Raw genomic sequence first — 21590 nt, 5'->3', positions numbered from 1 at the left:
TGGCTGCCCAATCACAATAACCTACTTCCTAAAAGAGTATCCGCTTGGCTCAATCTCTATAAATTATGGTATATTCTCTGTCTCTTTCACTGCTACCCGTACCTTTGGGACTCCTGCGCGGCTGTCACTGCGTCCATGAAGCAGACGGGAAGGACAGTGCCAAAGAGTCGTCCAAAGTCCTCCACCAACTGGCAATACTCTATCGCTAGTCCGGGGAAGAGTAGGCTGACCGAATGTCTAAGAAATTTTTTGTGGAGCGCGAATGCCTCCACTTTGAAGCCACTCTACCAAGGGACCACGTAGATGACCCCCTTCATGGAAGCATAGAGGGTGAGCTAGCCAATAGCTTACAGGTTGCGTCTGTCAAGGTGAGTCATACCATGAAGATCCCTTGACCCATGAGAACCACCTCCACGATCTGCGTTGTGCCAATGCGCAACGTGGAGTGAAGCCAATCCCGAAGCTGGGCCCTAGATGGGGAGTGTGCAACGACCGTTGTTTCTTTTAGCTCCAGCTCTGTGGCATGGACGTCTAAGAGTTGTTCCTCAGAGAGGACGACGCGCAAGGTGTTTGACTAGGGGACACTTGCAAAATGCACCGGCATCTGACCGGAGGTTTCCATTGTGTGTCCCTACTGAGAACCTACCAATCACTCTGTTGTGTTGCCGGAGGGCGGAGTGTTGCTGCAAATGGAGGGAGCAACGTGTGTGTGTGTGTGTGTGTGTGTGGGGGGGTGGGGGGTGGGGGTGGGGGGGGGGCGGTTTTGGACAGCGCTTCAGGAGGGAGATGGAGCGCACCGCGATGGAGGGAGGGGGGGAAGGCACGATGGTGAGCAATCTGGAGGAGGGAGGCGCGATCGCAAGTAGGGAGCTGCTTAGAACAAGTGTACTCTCTTACTTGACTGCTACCACAAACTCTAGATGCAACACAAATTCTATTGTATACATGTGATAATGGTAGAAATTCCATCTATGGACATACAAATCATGGATAAACTCGTATCTTCTGCCTCAGGCTCTAAATACTTTCAGTACGTCCATGGCCTTATAGACCTTGCCTATACAAGGCTACATAGCATCCATAAGCCTCAACAAATGCAATATCAGTTGTAATATGGCATCAATGGGATTCAGATCCTCCCAAAACACAAGATTTTCAGCCAATTCTTTGCATTTTATCCCTCCCACATTGCTAACCAATCGTAAAGTGGTAAAGTCATAACTAATAAAGAGTTGTTATAAAGCATCATTGCTTGTACTCAATCAGCACAACATCAGGAAATTCGTGCAAAACTGGTATCGTAATATTTCAAACAGATTTTGCTTGATTTCTTGTTGAATTCATGGTGCAAGAACTAATGATTCAACACAAATGACACCATGTGATTTGCCATGTCAATGATGGGCTCTATCCAAGGCAACTTTTAAATGTCTTTTAGCACATTATTTAAACATTCAGCCATGAAATAAGAAACTACACTATAAGGATATATATTTCACAAAATAACGCACATTGGCCTATTTGTGTCTCACTATCAACAATAAGGCCCACTACAAATTCCTTGCCAATAAACTTCACTACATTTTCCCACTCCGAAACAAGTTTCCCAGCTGGCTTTCTTGTACCTGAAGCATCCTAAGCAATCATCCCATTGGATGGACCTCCTATGTGTGTCACTCCAACCACGTGCAATGAATGACACACAAGGTCTCCAATGACGAAGCATAAATTAGGCCAAAATCCCCTATTTTTTTACACATTCGTGAAATATTCTCATTTAGCAAAATTAAATGCAATGTGATCATGATAAAAGAACCGTGCAGCAGCAACATCAACTTCCCTTTTTTGTGTACCCCTATAACTTCAAAGTATGCTATCGCCTAGGAGGATCCATACATACATGGCCAAAAAATGTTTTTGGTTCCAATGCATGTGGACCTTGGAATAGACAATACGTGGCTAGCTAAAGTTGTAGATGGGATACCTAATAGCTCAATGGCACCACAAATGCAATGGTCAACTGCTATTGAAGGTCATGCTCTCCTTGCTAAAAACAAGGCCTATAGCCCCCATCCTTCTCCATGATTTCTCTTCTCTTCTCTCCAGTCACATTAGGGATAATTGCACCTCAAATCCTTCAATGTGCAAGAACTGAGTACGAACTTTGTTACTCTTGGAACCCTCAACATTCACTTCATCCCACCAAGACAATTCCTCGAACCTTCTACTTCTCCCACCATGATGACCATCCCAGAAAGAGTGGCCCCCCCAATTCTTGGGATGTTTATGCCACGAGGAGACTAGGTGGCTCTATGTGTGGGAACGAGGGAAAGGAGGAGAAAGCGAAAGAAAGAAAGAAAGAAAAGATGTTGAGGCCGAAACCGGCCTATGAGACAAAATCATGTACAATGGTTAGTAACCACTCAATACAAGGTGTACCATACAACTTACAATTGTATACGTGCTATATAGTTCAAATCAAAGTGCAAAGTGATATACAATACAATGTCACCATAGGGATAAGAGGGTTTGGGTGGATGGAGCGCTAAATGACTAGCTATGTGACGAAATGATTGATTGCTACATGTGTCAAAGATATAACCACGTGGGACAATCCTATCTAACCCCATCAAATCAAGATCAATAGGTATAATATTGTATATCCTGTCTAACCCCATCATAGTATATATGGATAGCATCTAGATTGGTGTGTCAGTTATACGAAGTGTTGCTCGTGACGTCGATGGATCTCCATCATCTCTTTGATGTAATCTTTGTGTCTCGTATGTTACAGCCTCGGCTGGCATGCAACTCTGATCTTCTCAACTCTCGTGACTGTCACCCCTCTTTATGTGGGGCAATGTATATGGTCATTGTCTAGAAAAAGTCAACAAGCTATATTTTGATCGGACTGCTATAGGCTCTGCGTTTGCATACATAGTGTTCTTCACTCTCCAATACTTCCTGGAAAAGTTTGCAAATCCTCTAGACTCTAGCGATGTGGGCTGCTCTCCTCGCTACCTCAATCTCCACCTAGTGAGAAGAGACCCTGAGCTGGCCATGGCTACTCTCATCTCTTGTGGAATACACACACAGAGGCTAGACTGGTTACAGCAAGCTCATCCGTTGCTGTGTGGACTGCAGGTCTGTTTCCATCCCACAATTGCTTCTTGTCAACCTACAAACTTGCTGCATAATATGTCACGTGATCCACTTGACACATAATAGACACACTATATTCTCCCCCACTATAACTATCATCATCCTCAGTTGCATTGCAACCATCTGATTCCATGAACATGCAAGCAGCCTCTTGAAGAAGGCCATAAGGCTTCGGCCCATGGAAGCAATAGATGAACTTCTCACCATTGCCTCCATTCCAAAGTGTTCTCACTCCCTAGTACCTGTGAATGTCACCATAAGGTGCCTGGCCATGCCAAGTAAGCAACTCCTGTCTTTGCACTTGCCCAAGCAACTGTAAAACTAGAGAACCCATCCATGGGACATGAATGAGATGCCACAAAGAAGCCTCTAAACTACCAATTGGAAGCTACCCCATCAGCGAACAGCCTCTGCATCCTGCAGACAAGGAAACAGGGATAAAATAGCATCTCAGTTGATGGTGGTGAATGATAGTCAAACACAACTGTCTCTGGCAGCTGTTATGAAATGGCAGGCCGAATTGATGGAAGCACAGCAGGGCAACCTCCAAGGCAGGCTAAATGCAGCAAATATTCAGGTCATGGAAGCTCCAAAGGCAGCAAATCTGGCACCAACAGCAGCACTGTCAAAAACTACACAACTGCAGTATTCTGGGGCAGTTGTTGTCCAACTGTCTTTGCATTGGGGGGTAGGTGCAACACAGGTCACAGAAAATGGAGATACAAGAAAAGCAGCAGATGTGAGGATAACATGTCATTCATGATTTTGACAAACATGTCATGGGCCTGAATAGAAGGCATGTTCAAGAAGAAATAGCAATTTTGGAACTTTCACGTCAGCTAGTTAATTGTAGATCTCTTCACTTGCCGGAATCAAATGTAATGGCTCAAGCAAACAGCCTACTGGCTGAAAACAGTGATAAGGACACTTCATGAGCACAACAAATGTGGAGAGTCTAGGAATCAGGGAGACTGAAGAACAAGCAGACTGATTACCAGCGCAATGCCCTGCCTGCTTTACACCACTATCCTTTTGCACCTGCCTATTTTCTCCCATTGCTGCCACCAGCCTCTTTCACCCTGCCTATCTTCACCTACTGCCCTGCTGTCTGCTCCCTCTCAGATCACACCACATCTTTTCCGACTGCCCAGCTGCTGCATTCCCTCCACCCTCTGATGCCCTGTCTACCTCCTCCCACCACCACGCTGACTCTTCGCCAGCCTGCTCCTCACTGAAAGGGCCACCCTGCTGTTAACACCCACCTCCCAGCTGTCTACTCAGTCTGCCACCCGCCTCTTACCTGCCCTGCCGCAACCCTTTAAATCCATACCCATTAGGTGCTCCCTTTCCTCCAAGCATGGGAGAGTTTTCAGCCTCCTCCTCTGCCCTCACAGTCTTCTTCCACTTTCTTGTCCAAGCTGCCTTTCTTTCCCCTTCCTCCATGTACTCTTCTCGCCAGTGACAGGACCACCACAACAGGGGCTCAACAAGATGCTTAGGATACTTCAGTACCACCTACATAAGGGGTGAGAGAAGCTCACAAGATTGCAGCCAGTCCACTACCATCACCAATGGATTCTTGTGTGGCCCCCATGCGGTGTGCACCCTTGGGCAATGCCTTCCTGTTGATTCACTTTGCTCTAGATACAAAGCTTGCCCTTAAGCTCAAAGTGATAGCCCTTGACGCATCATCTCTGGCATGTAGATTGACTGAGATTGCCCCCCATCCAGATGGCCAAAAAGTAGCTTAGAGGATTTGCAAAACAAAGCGTGGCAGGTAGCCTATGCACAATAAATCATGCAAGTACATGGATTCAATAGCAAAGTTGGAAACAGAAGTAGATGCCTCACATGTCCAAAAATAGTCCCTCAGTGTCTCCAAGCACCACCTGGACAGCACGGACATACCCATCCTGCTGCATCTATGCTTGTCAGCTGCCAACTAGAAGCCCATGGCGGGAACCCAACCACAAGAGAAGAGGAAGGAGACCTTCCTCACTTGCCAATTTTCCAACAGTCACATCCAAAACGCTCAGTGATGCTATCCGCTGCTCCAGGCTCTAGTTCAAGATAGAGGAAATTTATGAGTTGACGGTGGAGAACAGGGTATGATTAGAAGATCAAAGCTCTGATTCCAACTAAACTAAACGAGTACAGCCTGATCTCCAAGGGAAAATCTAATTGTATTCCTTTTCCACTTTGAAACCCGTCTGTGACATTGAACTAGGAGTTTTTAGAGGGAAATATGTTTCGATGGGGTTTGCACAACGCTGGGTCAGGGGAGTTTCAGTTATGTATTGTTCAGCAAACAGTAGGGTTTTCATGAGAGGAGATTAAATCCCCAAAGTCAATGTTCAGAGGTCAGTGAGACAGCCATGCCTGCTTGCACCTTCCTTTTCCTTTTTGTTGCAAAGGTCATGAGTTCCTTTTTGAGTGATGGATAGACTCAGGACTGGTACCAAAGGTACAAGACTTCCCATTCTGATTATGAGGAGTGGACTTGTGTGAGACTAAGGCCCTAAAGTCAGTGTTCAGAGGCCCATGAGAGAGGCATGCCCACTTGCACCTTCCTTGTCCTTTTTGTTGCAGAGGCCATGAGTCCCTTTTTCAGTAATAGATTGACCATGGTACCAAAGGTATAAGGCTTCCCATTTTGATTGTAAGCAGTGGACTGATGTACAGTTTGTCGACGACACTGCAATTTCGTAGATGGAATAACTTCAGGTACTTTGTCACAGCCATTGAGGTATTTGGTATGCATAATCACTCACCAATTGGCAAAAATCTAAATTTTGGGGTCCTCACCCTCAGTGGAACCCTTCAATTGGGTCCCTTACAGGATGTCGCTGAGATGTTTGCCATGTGAGAATTGACATCTTCTCTGAGCAGCAATTGGCACACAATTTTTCTGAGCAGCAATTAGCACCTTTGCTACTAAGCATACTAGACAACAACCATTGTATTGGAGCAAAACTAGACACTTGTGGGAAGAGTAATGCTGGCCAACTAAGTATTTAGTGAGTAGTAGCAATTGGTACATCATCTGGGCCCCACATAGGACTTTACAGAGATATTTGCCATGCAGGCATTGACATTTCTTCAGAGCAGCAATTTGCACCCGTGCTACTATGCATACCAGACAGTAACTACTCTATTGGAGCTAAACTAGACTTGTGGGAAGAGTAATGGTGGCCAACTATGTAATTTTAGTGAGTAGTGACAAGTGGAAAATCATCTCATGTTGGGCTTTCCCAAGATCTTGAATCAGCCAAATGGAAGTATTTTTTATAAGAAGTGACAATTGGTACATCATCTCCTGTTGGGCTTTCTCTAGATCTTGGATCAGCCAAATGAAACACCTTATCAGGAACTGCATTTGGTCAAAGAAGATATGGAAGTCCGGCAAGGGCGAAGTTTGCATGAGATGTCCTCATTCAGCCAAGAATCAGAGGAGGACTGGGCATTATTGACCCTGAACCCCAGACAATAGCACCAGGGGTGCACTTTATAGTTCCAGTTCTTCTCCTAGAAAAGGAGCTCTAGATCAAGCTTCTCATCTCCACATTGCAGCAGATTGCGTGGTAGTTGAAGGACCTTGCAGAACTTGCATGAGCTGGAATTATTTTCAGATCAGAGCTACATGTATTGGTAGAGCCTTTAAGGACACATTTGCATTGTCCATCATCAGCTTCAAGAACAGTCTCACTCATCTTTTTCCAGACTTACCCACAGCTTGTATAGACAAAGGGGCGAAGGCCTTCTCTTCAATGATCCAATCAGAATAATGTGGATTGCTCTGTTAGACCTCTGTCAGACCTCAGACCTCTGTCTTACAGCCGAATTTGTTCTGAGATAACGACATGGTGCCTTTTAACTGTAATCAGATGCAATTTGCACATACTTGCTTTCAGATAATTTGCAATAACTCTCGACGGTCCTCTCTAATATGACCAGGAACTACCAGCGTTCTGAAAAGACTACACAAGGGACAAAACCAGTTTGGTAACCTTTGAGCATATCGCCAGCTTGAGAAAGTTTTATGACCAAATTAACAGAGCAATTTGACTTCTAATGTGTTCTCACATTACCTTCCACCTTCAGCCTGAAAAAGATATAGTACCTTCTTTCCTAGTATTGGAAGTGTCATCATCACTAGATAATCCATCTTCATCATCACAAATAAATTCATCTGTACTCTCTTCACTTTGTATCCCCTTCTCCTCTTTGGTGTGGAAGAGTAAATCCGGATGATTCCACACCTGATCACATTCAAATATCAATTTCTTTCATTTTTTTGCAGTATACAGAAGAGATAACTGAGCATGCACTTTTGTCATTACCTTTGCCAAAGCATGGTAGGTGGTGAAGAGACACTTGCGAGATTTCGAAATTAAAGTGGGTTGCCAAAACAACTGTATGAACCTATTGTATAGTGCTCGCTGCAGTGCTGAAAGTCTGACTGAAATGACATAGATGTACTTGGGAGGTAACTCCTGCTCAACAACACTTGCCCCCTTCCTTTGCACAAAACCAGTAAGTTGCTTATGCAGAACATGAGTTCGCTCTTTCATACATCTAACATCATATTCAGTTGAATCAGCATGCTGTCCATTTTCAATTGGATTCTGGAACCTGAGAGGCAAAATATCAACCTACATTCAGAAATTATCACTGTTAAAGTAAATTGGTTTCAAAAGTTCCACATTAGAAACCTCCATAGCAGAAATCGCAAAATGTGAGTACCTATTTTTGAAATCTTGAGGTCTTCCTAAGAAACCCTCACGAACAAAGTCCACCATCTGTTCAAAAATAAATGCACCCACCCATAAAGACTGCTGTAACTAAGTACCACTAGTATGTGCATGAAGCCTACTGGCACCTGTGTGCACACATATTTCTTTTTTGTTGAACTCAGTGGTATATCTATGATGATGCCTACAGGTTGTCATGGACGCACATGCACGCAACTCCCAACAAATTCAAGAAACAACTGGTTATAGACAAAACATCATTTAACCCGAAGTGATTATTGAACCAAAGAATGGATCACACCTGAAGAAGGCATATGGATTATAGAAACATCACCAAAGACTAAGTGAATTCTGGTTTCCAAAGTCTAGAATCTCCAGTAGCACATGCAAGTACAGAAGTAAGTGTATGACACCCTCATGCGTGCAAGCATGCACATTGAACACAGTTGAGCTCTTTTTGGTGAAACCACTCCATTTTCTTTAGATACAAAGCTACAAGAGCAAGGGAACCCAAGGATGGGCTACAACCAGCAACAGGTTATAGTCAACATCATTTAAACCAAACTGATTACGAAACCAAAGCATGGTTAACACCTGAAGAAGTCATATGAATAGAAAAATCACCAAAGACAGTGTGAATTCTGGTTTCCAGACTCTAGAATACCGTGTAGCACATCCAAGTAAAGAATAGTGTACGTAGGTTAAGCAACCAAACAGCCAGAAAAACTTGCACTTGTTGTTGACAGAAATGAATTAATTAGGGACCTGTTTTTATTAATTTACAAACTTGGCATTTGCAGATGTGAAGCATGATATGCTCCAGACTCAACTAAGGAAATGCTAAGCTTGTGCAATTACCAATTGCGCTTCTTTCATATCTTTGTTGGAAACCATTCAAAGGTATTGTGGCATGTATGAGAGACATAGTTGTAAGGAATGAAAGGTACAATGCCATACGGCATGATAAAATGCAGTACTAATTGGTGCCTTGAGGTTTTATAAGGTATGGTATGATATTAGTAACCCCCCTTTCCCCCAAAAAAAACACACAAAAAAAAAGTTTGCACTACAAATGATAGAACACATGTTTAAAGCCAAAATGCACATGCGGGTATATCTTTATTGGATACCATTCAAAGGCATTCTGGAATGTTTGAGAGGCATTGTTGTGGAGTATGAAAGGTATGATACCATGCAGTACAATAAAATGCAGTACTAATTAGTACTTTAAGAGTTTATAAGGTACACTATGATATTCGTACCAAAAAATTTATATTTTGATTAGCTTGAACTACGATTTGATAGAACACATGTTCAAGGTCAAAACAACAATGCCATTAGAATTCTACACAAGGGTAACAAGCCTAACCTTCATGCGCAACATGCTACAAGTAGATAGATGGGATTGGATACATCATATATCATTCAAAAGAGCTAAGTTTAGGGTGGATGGAGAGACACACACACAGAGCAGCCGCGCAAGCGGCAGGGGGGTGTTGGGGGGACACAAACACACACACACACACACACACACAGAGAGAGAGAGAGAGAGAGAGAGAGAGAGAGAGAGAGAGTGAGTACCATCTACAAAAGGCCAATGTGGCCAACGGGACAAAACCCAATACATCTATATCCAATGTCATCTCATCACAGTAAAACTGAAGTGAAGTGATATGAAATAAATGTATTCTAATGAGAGGCTAAGATCTACTAAATCAAAATGAATCTAAAAACTGAAGACTATATCTATCTATCTATAGTGGTCCATCTCTTAGAATCTCCATCCTGAAATGGTCCACAGCCGCTCTGCTAATGTGTTGAGAGGTGAATCTCTTGTCTCTCACAATGATGGCTCTGATCTAATTATGGTATGGGCCTCTTAGACGTTGGCCAGGTGGTTGGGGTCATCATGCTCTGCAAAGTGCAATAGCCCAGTCTAATGTGACTCCATGGCATGATGTAGATATGGTCTGAATAGATGGGGCTGGATCTCCTAAGCTAGTGGTACCTATGGAATCTGATCTATGAAAGAAGTCTATCACTAGCCTCTACCTGGGTCCTTTTGGATGGGGTCGTCTCCTATCTCGTAACAATGTTGTGCAACACCTCTGGAGCTCCAAGAGGAAGAGCCCTAAGCATGTCTGGTTCTCATACTCCATGACACCCTGAAGAGAACCAAAGCCATCACAGAAGAGACACTGATATCTCCCTCATATGTCATAGTAGACCATGCATCTACATATGTAGTGTTCCTCTGTCTCTGGCTGTCGACTGCAGAGCTGACATATCCTCTCCTCTGCTGTAATATCCATCCATCTGCTTGTCTCTAGCCGCAGATAGTGGGAGGAGGTACGTATCTGTCCAATCGCAGCTCGCATACCATGGGAGAGGTGTGTGTTCATGTACTGTAGTCGAGCAATGAATCCATCCTCCGAGAGGTGTAGAAAATGATCTCAATAATGCTCCATCTTGGATCCTAGAGAAAGTGATGGCTAGATCCAAGTTCTCCTTTTTTCCACTCTCAAAACGTCAACTCTAATGACTAAATTCAGCTTAGGTCGGGTAAGGAGGAGTTTAGGGCAATCCAAACTATAGTCAAATGGGGGGAGCCAATTGATGTCTAGCCCATGTAGGTTCATCCATGTTGTCATTTGTGAGTACCAACAGTCTTTCTCTCCTTCCTGTGCTAACTTTTTGGAAGAGGCCAATGGCAATCTTAAGTATCTATGACGTGGGAGCTCCCATATCATGTGTATGAATGTCACTGCTTTGAAGAGTGCCTCTACAAACATGGGTGTTTCCCCTAGCTCCGCTCTGATGATAGGGTGTGGTGTAGAGGCCTTACTCCTGATCATACGTGATATCATCATTATCAATGGTCTCTATGCGAGACTAGCCATCATAGTGTCCTAAGCTACAACCCCATATTTCAGCTTCGTTCAAGAGGGGAGGAGTGACTAAGGTGTCAAACAACCATAATTTGGTGCAGGACTCTTGAGATTGTACATGAGTGCACTAACTCTCCAAGCCCCCAAGTGCTGCATAACCTCTTGGTAATCGGGATTAGCTGCCCCCCTCAGTGAAAATTTCAGACCAGAGAAGGTGACTCCCAAGTATACATATTCCCTTACATTCTCCACTGCTTCCCCTCCGAATGTGAACAAATACACAGATCAGGTCACCCATGCTGCCAAGGTATTGAATACCATCACTTTGGTTTTTCCAAGATTCACTATGAGGCCTTTATCCCTGCAAAAAGTGCACAATGCATCCAAGTGTTGTTCCAAGCCCTCTGGTGAATCAGAGATAACTACAATATCATGTGCATAAAGCAGTATCAGTATCAATACTCCAATGGGGCACCTTTGTTGGACATTGTTTTAGATGTGGTCAATTGGGACATTTCATTTCAAAATGTGATAGAAGCCAACAGGTATTGTAGCGTTCTATGGATCATGACATGGATATGCCAGACCATCATTCCTAGCAGATGGTTCAGCAGCCAGATGGTGATCCTGAGCCACTTGTCCAGCATGGACAAGACAATGGAAAGAAGGTTGCTTCCCAAGCCGGTATTGAGTGTGCATCGCTTTCGGTGGGTCAGAATTTGCCTCCTCATGATAATTCTTAGGTCATTGTGGTTAGACGTAATCCCAAAGGGGACCTTCAATCAACTGCTGTCCACCCATCTCCACAACCTATCACTCAGACTTTTCAACGCAAAGCTAGGGGGTTCTATATGAAACCTCAACCTTCACGTGTTCCTGCAGTTGGTGCAGATGATAAAAGGACTTCTAATTCTCCTTTGCGCTTTGATGCGTGTGGGAGACTCGTGCCTCCTCGGGATGTTTTCCATTCCCAGCAACACCAGCTTCCTTCTCGTGTTTCCATTGCTAGTTTGCACAGGGCAGACCTTGTAGATGTGATCCAAAGCGAGATGAAGAGATTTCAAGCGACCAAACCAATTGATGTAAAGGGAAAAGGAAATGTGGTGGTTCAATAGTTTCCTTTTGTGTGATCCATCATGAGCATTGCTTTATGGAATGTTAAAGGTATTTCTTCACGCACTAAGCAATATCAATTGTGGAAAGATGTGTTAGCTAGCAATTGGGATGTTTTTTGTGGCATAGAGCATAAACAGCATGCTTTCACAGGATCTTCTTATCTATATAAGGATTATTCAATCTTTTTTGGTGGTCGTGGAGTTATGTTGGCTATCAAGTCTTCCCTGCAACCATCTTTGGTTTCTCAGGACCATTGCGGCAGATTTATGATTCTGGAAATCCTATATGAGGGAGAAGTATTGAGGCCAGTGGGTGTCTATGCTTCTTCTATTGCTCACAAACGTCATTAGCTTTGGGATGACTCGCAATGCCTTGCGATGGCTCCTCAAGGCTGGGATAATCCACTTCACGATTGGGAGGAAGAGAAGACAAAGGCTGAAATAGATCATCATAATCTTCCAAAAATTTGCAAAGGCAAGGATCCATGTCCTTGGGAGGTGTAGAGGGCTGATCCTCATCAATCTTAGACAAGAGAAGAGTGAACATACATGTCTTAGCATTGATTTCCCTTTTAACCTTCTTGGAGCTGATCACCTCCAACTTCTTCTTCTCAATCCCTTGAAGCATAACTTGATGTCCATGCCATTGTAATTCCATTTGCAATCTTTCCAAATCCATGTTAAATCTCCCAATACTCTTTAGTCAATTATAGCCAAGTACAACATCAATGGGGCCCATCTCCAAGGCAATAAGACTCATCTCATCGAAGTGGTACATAATTTTAATGCATGCATATCTCTAGACCAGGCAACCTTACAGCACTCAATTATGGATGGTGTCCTCAACAACATGCTTGGGATGCACTCGAAGATGTGTCTTTGAAACAGGTAAAGTGGTCTTGGATGCATCCTTCTTAGTCACAATATACTTATTGTTCTCCTCAACATCCAAACACTTGGGCCCGATTGGATAGGATCTACGTTTATCAGAGTGATTCTTTTCTTCCTGCAATCATCCATATGTGGGTGGAGTGACAGCATGTCTTCTCAGATCACTATCCTTTGATCTTGGAATTGACCTACCAACGTTCGTTTCAATCAATCCGTTCTATTGCAAAATCAGTTTTTGAAATGTATTGAGCAATTAATTGCTTCATTTCGCTCCATGATCCTATTTGAAGGGATGGAAGCATGGGTTGTTTTCAAGGATAATGCACGATTGTCATCCCAACAATATGGTATTCAACATGTTTCCCTTTTACGTGCTAAATTGCAGCATGGGCAATTTTGCTTGGCCCATTCATTGTCTCTTTGTCAGTCGGGGGATACCACTAGTGACTTCCTCACATGCATTGAATGGTTGAAAGAAAGAGTTCAATCTGTACAAGAAGAGAAATATGCTAAATACAAATTGCTAGCCAGAGCGGAAGCTTTACATGACAATAACTATCAATCTTATCAATTCTTTTCTCAATTACATCAGAAATACGCTCGGAAAAATATTGTTGGGTTCATGGATGAGCAAGGTGTTATGGTGACAGATCCTGGATCCATCATTTAGATGTGTGTTGACTTTTATAAATCATTCTTGGGCCCAAAGGAGATTCTCTTTTATGTTGTTCACTCTGTCAGGCGATACATTTGTGACTTGGTTAGTAACCAAGTTAAGGCAGAATGGGTTGATTTTATAGAGGCTAATATTTCGAAGGATGAAATGGAAGAGGTGCTGTCCCATTATGGAAGAGGTGCTGTCCCATTTGCCTCCGAGGAAAAGCCATGCCTGGGATGGACTTCCTAATGAGCTGTTTTCAGACTATGCTGAACAACTTAAGGACCTATTGACTCGCCTATGTCAGCAAGTGTGGAATTCTGGTATGATGCCTTCGCACTAGAAGATTACAGTCATTCGGTTATTGCCTAAGGTTCCCTCTCCAAGCTCTTAAAAACAATGGAGACCCATTTCTGTATGGATTCTTTATATAAAATCTTCTCTAAAATCATTGCCAACAAATTGCACAAAGTATTTCCGCATTTGGTTCATCCACGTCAATACGGTTTCATCAAGGGCCGGAATATAATGCACAACATTTTGAATGTTCAAATGGGGATTGACCAACATTTTGAATGCTCCAACTTGATATTGAAAAGGCATTTGATCATGTAAGCTAGTCTTTTTTGAGGCAGCTAATGTCCACCATGGGATTTGGGTCTCATATGATTTCTCTTGTTGATACTATTAGTCAGGGTGGAGTGGCCCGTATTGCACTTCATGGAGCGATCACTGATGAAATTACCCTATCTCGGTCTCTCCAGCAAGGCTGCCCTCTCAACCCTTTGCTCTTTGATTAAGTCACTCACTCGATGCTCTCATTGTTGGATAAGTTGGTTGATCAAGGTGAGATTGTTGGTTTGTCTCTTCCCAGTGAGGCCCAACCTGTGGGTCAATCTTTGGCAGATGATTCCTTGATGTCCTTAAGGCTGATCGCTCGAATGTTAATCGGGAGATGGTTGCGTGGAAACTTTTTGCTATGGCCTTGGAACTTCATATTAATGCTGAGACATCTACACTCTTCTCTTGTACAGAGAAAGATTTGCAGGCTTTGGGCTGGCACCGAATTGTGATTCCTAAGGGAAATATAACCAAACACTTGGGTTATCCCATAGGTGTGGATGTAGCCTCCCGTGCCTTGTTGGATTGGAAGTCATCCCGCATTTATGATCGGTTCATGTATTGGAATCTCAAGGCTGGCCTCTTCATGTGAGATTTAAAGTTGCTCAATGCATCATGATCAACATGCTTTCGTTTTTCTTGCCATTGCTTCCTTGGACCAAGAAGTTTCTTTTGGAATTGGTTCAACCTATCCGATTCATGTTATGGAAAAAGAAAGGGAAATGCTTGGGCCAGGTGTGGATTTCGTGGCAGCATTTGACTACTCCTAAAAAGGTGATAGGAGCAGCTTTATTGGATCTTAATTTTCATATGGCTACTTTGAGGTTAGCTCTTCTGCACGCACTATGTGTAGAGAGTCATCCCTGGACAGATATTGCAAAATTTCTTATAGAAAGGACTTGCATCTCTCATGGTAGCATGGTTATTCAGGCTTCTTGGTGGCATGTGCTTAATTCCACAAAACCTATTAAGGTCTCCCAGTCTTTTCTCCTTTCTTATTTGATCGCATCTTGGCAAGAGATGTTACGTTTTGGAGTTTGGTGCCCTCTTGATTTTCGTAAGAAGGAGAATTCACTACTAGGTGAAGTACTGGCTACCTCCAGGTTGTTGGATTGGCCTGATAAAGATATGCAGAGAAACAAGTCTAATCGGATGGCGCGTTTGGGGTTGCAAACAGTCCTTCGTGGTGTCAATCATGGGAAGGCCTGTCTTTATTCTTTTTGGCATATTCGTGGGCACTTTTAGGTGCCTAGAGGATAACACAATATTTGGTCGTCCATACAGGACAGACTTCTAAGGTTCTCTCCTTTGGCTACGTTAGAGCCATTGTCTCCCTAGCGTGATTGAATGTTTGTGATTCCGGATGATTACAAGAAAATGTCAGCTAACCGAATATATCATCAAATGGTGGAGGCCAAGAAATGGGTCACGGATAACACTAATAAATTATGGCATATTTGGGATAGCTAAAAGAAGTGGCAGGAAAGATTTGTCCAACTCTGGAAATCTAAGGTTCCGTATTAGGGCCAAGTGTTCATGTGGAGGCTGCTTATTGGGGATCTTCCTATTGGGGACGTGCTACGTGCTTGCAAGATCTCAGCTGGTCGATGTGTATTCAGCACTACATGTGTCGAGACAGTGCTTCTTCTCTTTGTCTCTTGCCATGTTGCAAGACAGATTTGGAGTTTTGTTTCCCGTGTGTGTGTAGTCCTTGGCGACTCAGCACGGGATATGAGCTCGTTCATGGATTATGGGAAAGACGACCTCTATGTCCTCTTTGCATTCAGATTATTCCCGCCTTTTCCATTTCCTTAGATGCACAGCCTTGTGGCATATTTGGCGTACTCGAAATGCCTTTATTTTTTAGTTTGTATAGGGCATCCATGGTCATGTGGCCTGTGTTCGTGGTTTAGTGTTGTGGCAGATCTCCTCTATGGTGTCAACTGATCTGGTTCTTCCTGACATTGCTGCTCCCTGGCTGGATATTGTTCGCTCCACACCAGCTATTCTTTCCGTGTGACATTTCTGTGTTAGAGTCTTGGTAGACTTTCATTTATGTCTGTTATTTTCCAGGCTGACCTGATGGTCTAATGTAAACATTTACTACTTCATTCAATTATCTTCAGAAAAAAAAAGAGGCTTGAAAGAACAATAATAAAAATAAGGCTTGGAAGTTGGAAGATGGCATATACTGAAGTCTGCGTGGAGGAAACAATGCCTACTTTTTGGTACAAAATGGTATGGATGTGTAGCGTACAATCCGTATGGAATGGATCAGTACATACATAATATGAGTGCAACTATGATAAGAGGGAACCCTGCCAGTATGAATTGCCTTGACTAACTCAGGACAGACCTCTTTTGAAGATCTGTTTACGTTACTGCTTCATGCAACCAATATAGTACCTCTCAATTTTGGACAGGAATAGACATTTTATTATGCCTCGGGGGATGCAGGCCATGACCCCATTGACAGTCTCTCTCAAATTTTGCACCAAACTCCCTGGCGGTTATTGCAGGAATAAAGTCACAAGCATCACATCTGTTGTTTGTTATTTGGATCTAGGACAAATTCATATTATGCACAGTGCAAACTACAATGCAAGATGAATTGCATCATTAACCGGTCATTTTTCAATGCACTTTTATTGATTGTATAGTCTTCTATTATATTTCTAAAGTCTGACTCTTGAGATAAGAAAAGATGAACTACATTTACCATATTAATAGGGGCACAAGGAATTCTGGATGCCACCAAGATGTGTACAATTCTCAGCCTGACATGAATGGGATTTAGGTATGCACAATTCTCAACCTAACATGAAGAGAATTTATGTGCACTTTGCCTTCAATCATATCATGATGTGATACATTCCATCAATGTGTATCTCGATTCTCAAATACAGACAATGCTAGTAGGTGGGAGTATGCATTCAATACAGATAATGCTGGTAGGTGGGAGTATGCATTCAGGCCAAACACCCACTGTAGTAGAATAGACTTCAAGCTGCAATCTTATCGTAGCTTCAAGCCTTCACATCTAAGTATATGTTCAGGCCAAATACCCACTGTAGTAGAATAGACTTCAAGCTGCAATTTTATTGTAGCTTCAAGCCTTCACATCTAAGTACCACTTTCAAGACCCCATGTGTAGCTTCATGCAAGCCATGTTCTACTGATAGTGAGTCCATGAGGAGTCTTAGTGGGCATTTGCTCAACACCAACTCTACCGATAGCCTACCAGACTGGTCGATTACCCAGCCATTGTATTTACAATGTACTTGGCAGCCCCTCACAGGACTTATTTTGAGCTTCGTATTTTACCCAAGGGATTCTTTGTGAAATCTTATTATTACAATCTTCTCATCCTTTGAAAAAAACTAACGACATAATCACATTTCTACTCAACTTTCCAACTGTTCAGTAGGTCCCTTCACATGCAACAAAGAGAAAAGCCAAGTTTTTCTTGTTTGTCAACAAGTTCCAAGACTGCACCAAATGCATCAAAATAAGAGTTGTTTGATTGAAATAGGTAAAAATCCAGATTGTGATGCCTTGACTAGAAGGATTACTCCATCTTGAATGCAGCTGTTGCACTTGAGGGAGAAAGGCCCATTAAGATCAACAATTAAAAGAAGCGGCAAGCCAAAATGCTAGGGTTATTCTCAGCACTCCATAGAAATGTGTCTTGGCAGATGCACCAGACATAGCATGGGAGAGAGACATCCATCTCCAGAGCCGAAGTGTGTGAGATATTCACAACAATAAAAAAGAAGGCATGAGGGAAATAAAATCCAACAGGACACCAAGTTGTTTGTAATGACCTTGAGCCTTTGCTCCTGTACGTCTGATAATCAACTCAACACACTCGGAGTGGATTTACTAAAGTAGGGTCTTTGTTTCTGTAAGTCCAATAATCAATCAAACACACTTTTACAGTGGATTTTCTCATGCTCACTACACTCAGAGAAGTGTTCAACTATGGAGGACTGCATAGCATGTTTTTAGAACATTGTGATTTGAGCGTTGCAGACTGTTCTAGATTGCTCTTAATCCACGAAAGTGCATCTTTGAGGTGCCCTATGGATTGTTATTGGACCATGTGGTTAGCTCAGTGGCAGGGATCGCGACTGACCCTGAAAAGACAAAGGTCATAGTCGTTACGAGCCCGCCACACACTCCAAAAGAGGTACACAGTTTTCAGTCATAGGTGGGATATTATTGGAGATTTATCAATGCATTGCTAGAAAGAGCGTTGCCATTGACGAACGTGTTAGCTTGACCCCCACCACTCATGACAGAATGTTATTGTTACAATTATTGACTCTGACTACCAAATGCTCATGTTAAATGTATGAAATCATTCACAATCAGGATTGTATCTAGCTTTTCAGCTTCAACTGATAATTCTTTATCTCAGCACTTCCGGTGCCTATTACTAATCTTGACAATCTAGTAGGTGAATCAGCATTGCATTCCCCCAGATATTTTTTGCAGTATTCTTATAGCTTCTCCTTGACACAATGAAGACAGCTTCCAAGTTTGAGGTTATCAATGAATTTTGTGGCCAATCTGATAAAGAGCATTTTTCACTTATAGATTAGTACCGGCTGTTATTAAGAGCAGTTTCATCTCTCTACCACGACTCTACCTAACAGCAAATATGCGCATAATTTATTATACAATTAAAAAGGGAACCATTACCATTAAATAAGTATGCTAGGTGAAAGTTTATGTTAAACTAAGCTAAATGTCAAACATATTGCAGAGCTGAACAGTTTATAGTTAAACTTATGATTGGATTTTGAGAATGTCTAAGGCAAAGCTCAATAATCGCAACAAATGTTCCTTAACTTCTTTATTGATCAAACGCTGGCCAGTCAAACAAACTGCATATTTGGATTTAATTCTATGAAATATCAGGCCAGAAATCCACAGCTACACAGCTCACATGCAAATCTTCACATTGATTAAGTTAACCATAGATAAATACATGCACAGCTCAGCTTTGGTTTTGAAGAAGTTCAACAGAAAACAATTGACCTGCTAGATTCACACCTTTGATTACTTAAAGATCTAGACGGACTGGAGCTGCGAAAACCTACACAATAGTATTCCATCAGATTGTTCTGTAGCGGTGACCCTGTCAATGCTATTCGCCTTTGTGTATTCACCTGTTTCAGGGACTGTGTAATATCTGCTTTTTTGTTCTTTATCATGTGTGCCTCATCACAGACAAGTATATCTGGTCCTGGATTCTGAAACTTACCCAAGTCAGCTATAAACATGGAGTACGCTACGAACAGAAATGCACTAGGCAGCACCCTCTCTTATAAACTTCTACGACAACATATTTTTTGACAAATGACAATCATCAACATAATTTCAACAAGCTACATGAAACTACATAATAATGTGAAAAGAGTTCCCAGATTCATTTGTAAAATGAGTTTTTTTTTTTTTTTTTTTTTGGTCAGACAATAACAGGAAGTATTTTAGCATGTGTCAAAGAGAAAAGGCTCCACTGACAAGCACCTATTAGTGACTGACCATAAACAGCACCTATTCCATGATCTTCCCACATCCACAGCAATGCAAATAACAATAATGTTCCAGCAGCATGATTATAAACCCATTGATGCCTAACATATCACATCTTTATATTTCAGTCCTGCACAACCTGGCACTTCTCTGGCCCCACTCAGTGTTCCATTGCACCCCTACCTCTCCTAAGTAGGCCACCCTTTCCCTGATCCATCCTGCTCTCTCTTCCCACCCTGCACCATCCTCTCTCCTGCCCTTTAATTTTCCTTTATATTCACTAAAGGGGGATAAAACACACAAAACAGTGTTTACTTACAGCCTCCTCAATGGCACTTTTTTCAATCATCTTAAATGGCCAGGCAAACCATTCTTATTTCTGAACAAGCTGGCTCTCATCAAAAAATGAGTGTTACAAACACTATCATCAACCAAGGACATACCAAGATGGCCACACGAGTTTTTTTTTTTTTGGCAACTAAAATGTGGCTGATTATATTACTCCAAAAAAAAAAAAAAAACCGATTACAACGGAGTACTCATGCTCAACAGACAAGCTGGAGCTGATGAAAGTCACCAATACATCATGTATAAAAGCCTCTCAAGGCGGTCTTTTTTTTTTTTTTTTGGGGGGGGGGGGGGGGGGGGGGGGAAGAAGCCATGGAGGGGGGGTGTATCGCCATCTCGGGCTGCCTACCTGCATCATGAAAAACAGGTCCTGGCCACCCCAAGTGTGCAAGAAATTACATTGGAGCTCCTGACGAGCCCTGGACTCCTGATCCCATTGGCCGCGGAGGGACTCGATGATGGAGGTCTAGAGCTCCGCCAAGGTTGTCTGTACTGAAAGTCTCTCTCCACCCAAAGCCTCCTGACACCGTGCCTTCCAGATATGCCAACCAGTAAGACTCCCTATGATCTCCCATACCTCAGAGCGGTCTACTGTGGGCTCCAATACATGGCGGATGGGTAGAGCCTCCAAACCAACCATTGCGCACGACCATGCCTCGATAATGAATATCGTGTCCTGCATCCCGGCCTCATACAGAAGGTGATAGCCCTGGCTGACCACCTACCAGCAGAAAGCTCCCCATGAGATACATCCAAGGCTGGGTGCTATACGGCGAAGGATGCGGCATGCTCCTCTCCACACGAGCTACGCCACCTCACACAACCAAAGGCAGTACTTTGGGGTTTCCAGAGGCTGCTGTGTGCAACGCTTACAACCTCCCTCCTCCTACATCTGGGCAAGCCAGCTTCCCATAGCCAAGCCTCCATGTGCCACCAGCCATAAAAAATACGATACCCTCCTCAGCCTCCAGCTATCCCATAGACGAAGAAGGTCCGTCGAAAAGGCTCCGTGATGCTGTGCTCTGCCTAGTGCCTGCTACATGATGGCGCCCACTCCATATCCTCCTGAATCAGTACGTGTCTGCCAATCCTGGCAGTATACCCCAGGAACCTCGGTGGCTTCTTGGCGACCACATTGGCCGGCCATAGCCACTCTCCCGGATCCCACTCTAGCTCATCAAGTGGCCTTCCCTCCCAGATCCAAAGACGCCACTCCCTACGCTCCTGCCAAAAGACAAAAGGATCCAACCCCCATGTCTTCCCTCAAAAGCCAATCACCCAGATCCTCTTCCATGAAAGGACAGCCGTCCCCTCATCCAGCTGCCCTCTGTCAAGAGTCACATGTCCCCCCTTCCTATACGGTGAAGAAAGTCCCAAGTGGAGGGCCGCCCAATCTACCTGCCACCTATAGGGGGATGCCTCCTAGTAAAAACCTAGAGGCCCATACCTCCTCGAGCTCTATCAGCTCTCGTATTGGGGGAGCAAGCCTCCTGAGATACTACTGCATCTATCTCCTTTCTCCTCAACTCCACTCCTCTCTGGTAACTTGATACTCGCTGCAACACCTCCTCATCCACCATCCTGTACACCTCCCGCCATGTCCTGATAGTACGAG

General features: G+C 43.3%; 1 protein-coding gene across 4 annotated transcripts in view; it reads right to left on the bottom strand.

The window, feature by feature from the left end:
• The window catches only part of ATRX (P-loop containing nucleoside triphosphate hydrolases superfamily protein), a 226923-nt gene that overhangs the window by 80752 nt on the left and 124581 nt on the right, over positions 1-21590 (bottom strand). For all 4 annotated transcript variants that reach the window (XM_087676926.1, XM_087676923.1, XM_087676924.1 and 1 more), the window contains 4 exons: positions 19192-19344; positions 7906-7961; positions 7503-7794; positions 7283-7421 (listed from right to left, as the gene is read on the bottom strand). In XM_087676926.1, the coding sequence (XP_087533052.1) occupies positions 7283-7421; positions 7503-7794; positions 7906-7961; positions 19192-19344 (640 nt within the window). The remainder of the gene's footprint in view (positions 1-7282; positions 7422-7502; positions 7795-7905; positions 7962-19191; positions 19345-21590) is intronic.

Source organism: Lygodium microphyllum, chromosome 4 (assembly GCF_053477565.2).
Source record: "Lygodium microphyllum isolate KBCC chromosome 4, Lygodium_microphyllum_v1.1.10, whole genome shotgun sequence".
In the NCBI taxonomy this organism is placed as follows: Eukaryota; Viridiplantae; Streptophyta; class Polypodiopsida; order Schizaeales; family Lygodiaceae; genus Lygodium; species Lygodium microphyllum.
The sequence above is the reverse complement of the archived record's forward strand: the minus strand, read 5'-3'. Positions and strand labels throughout refer to the sequence as shown.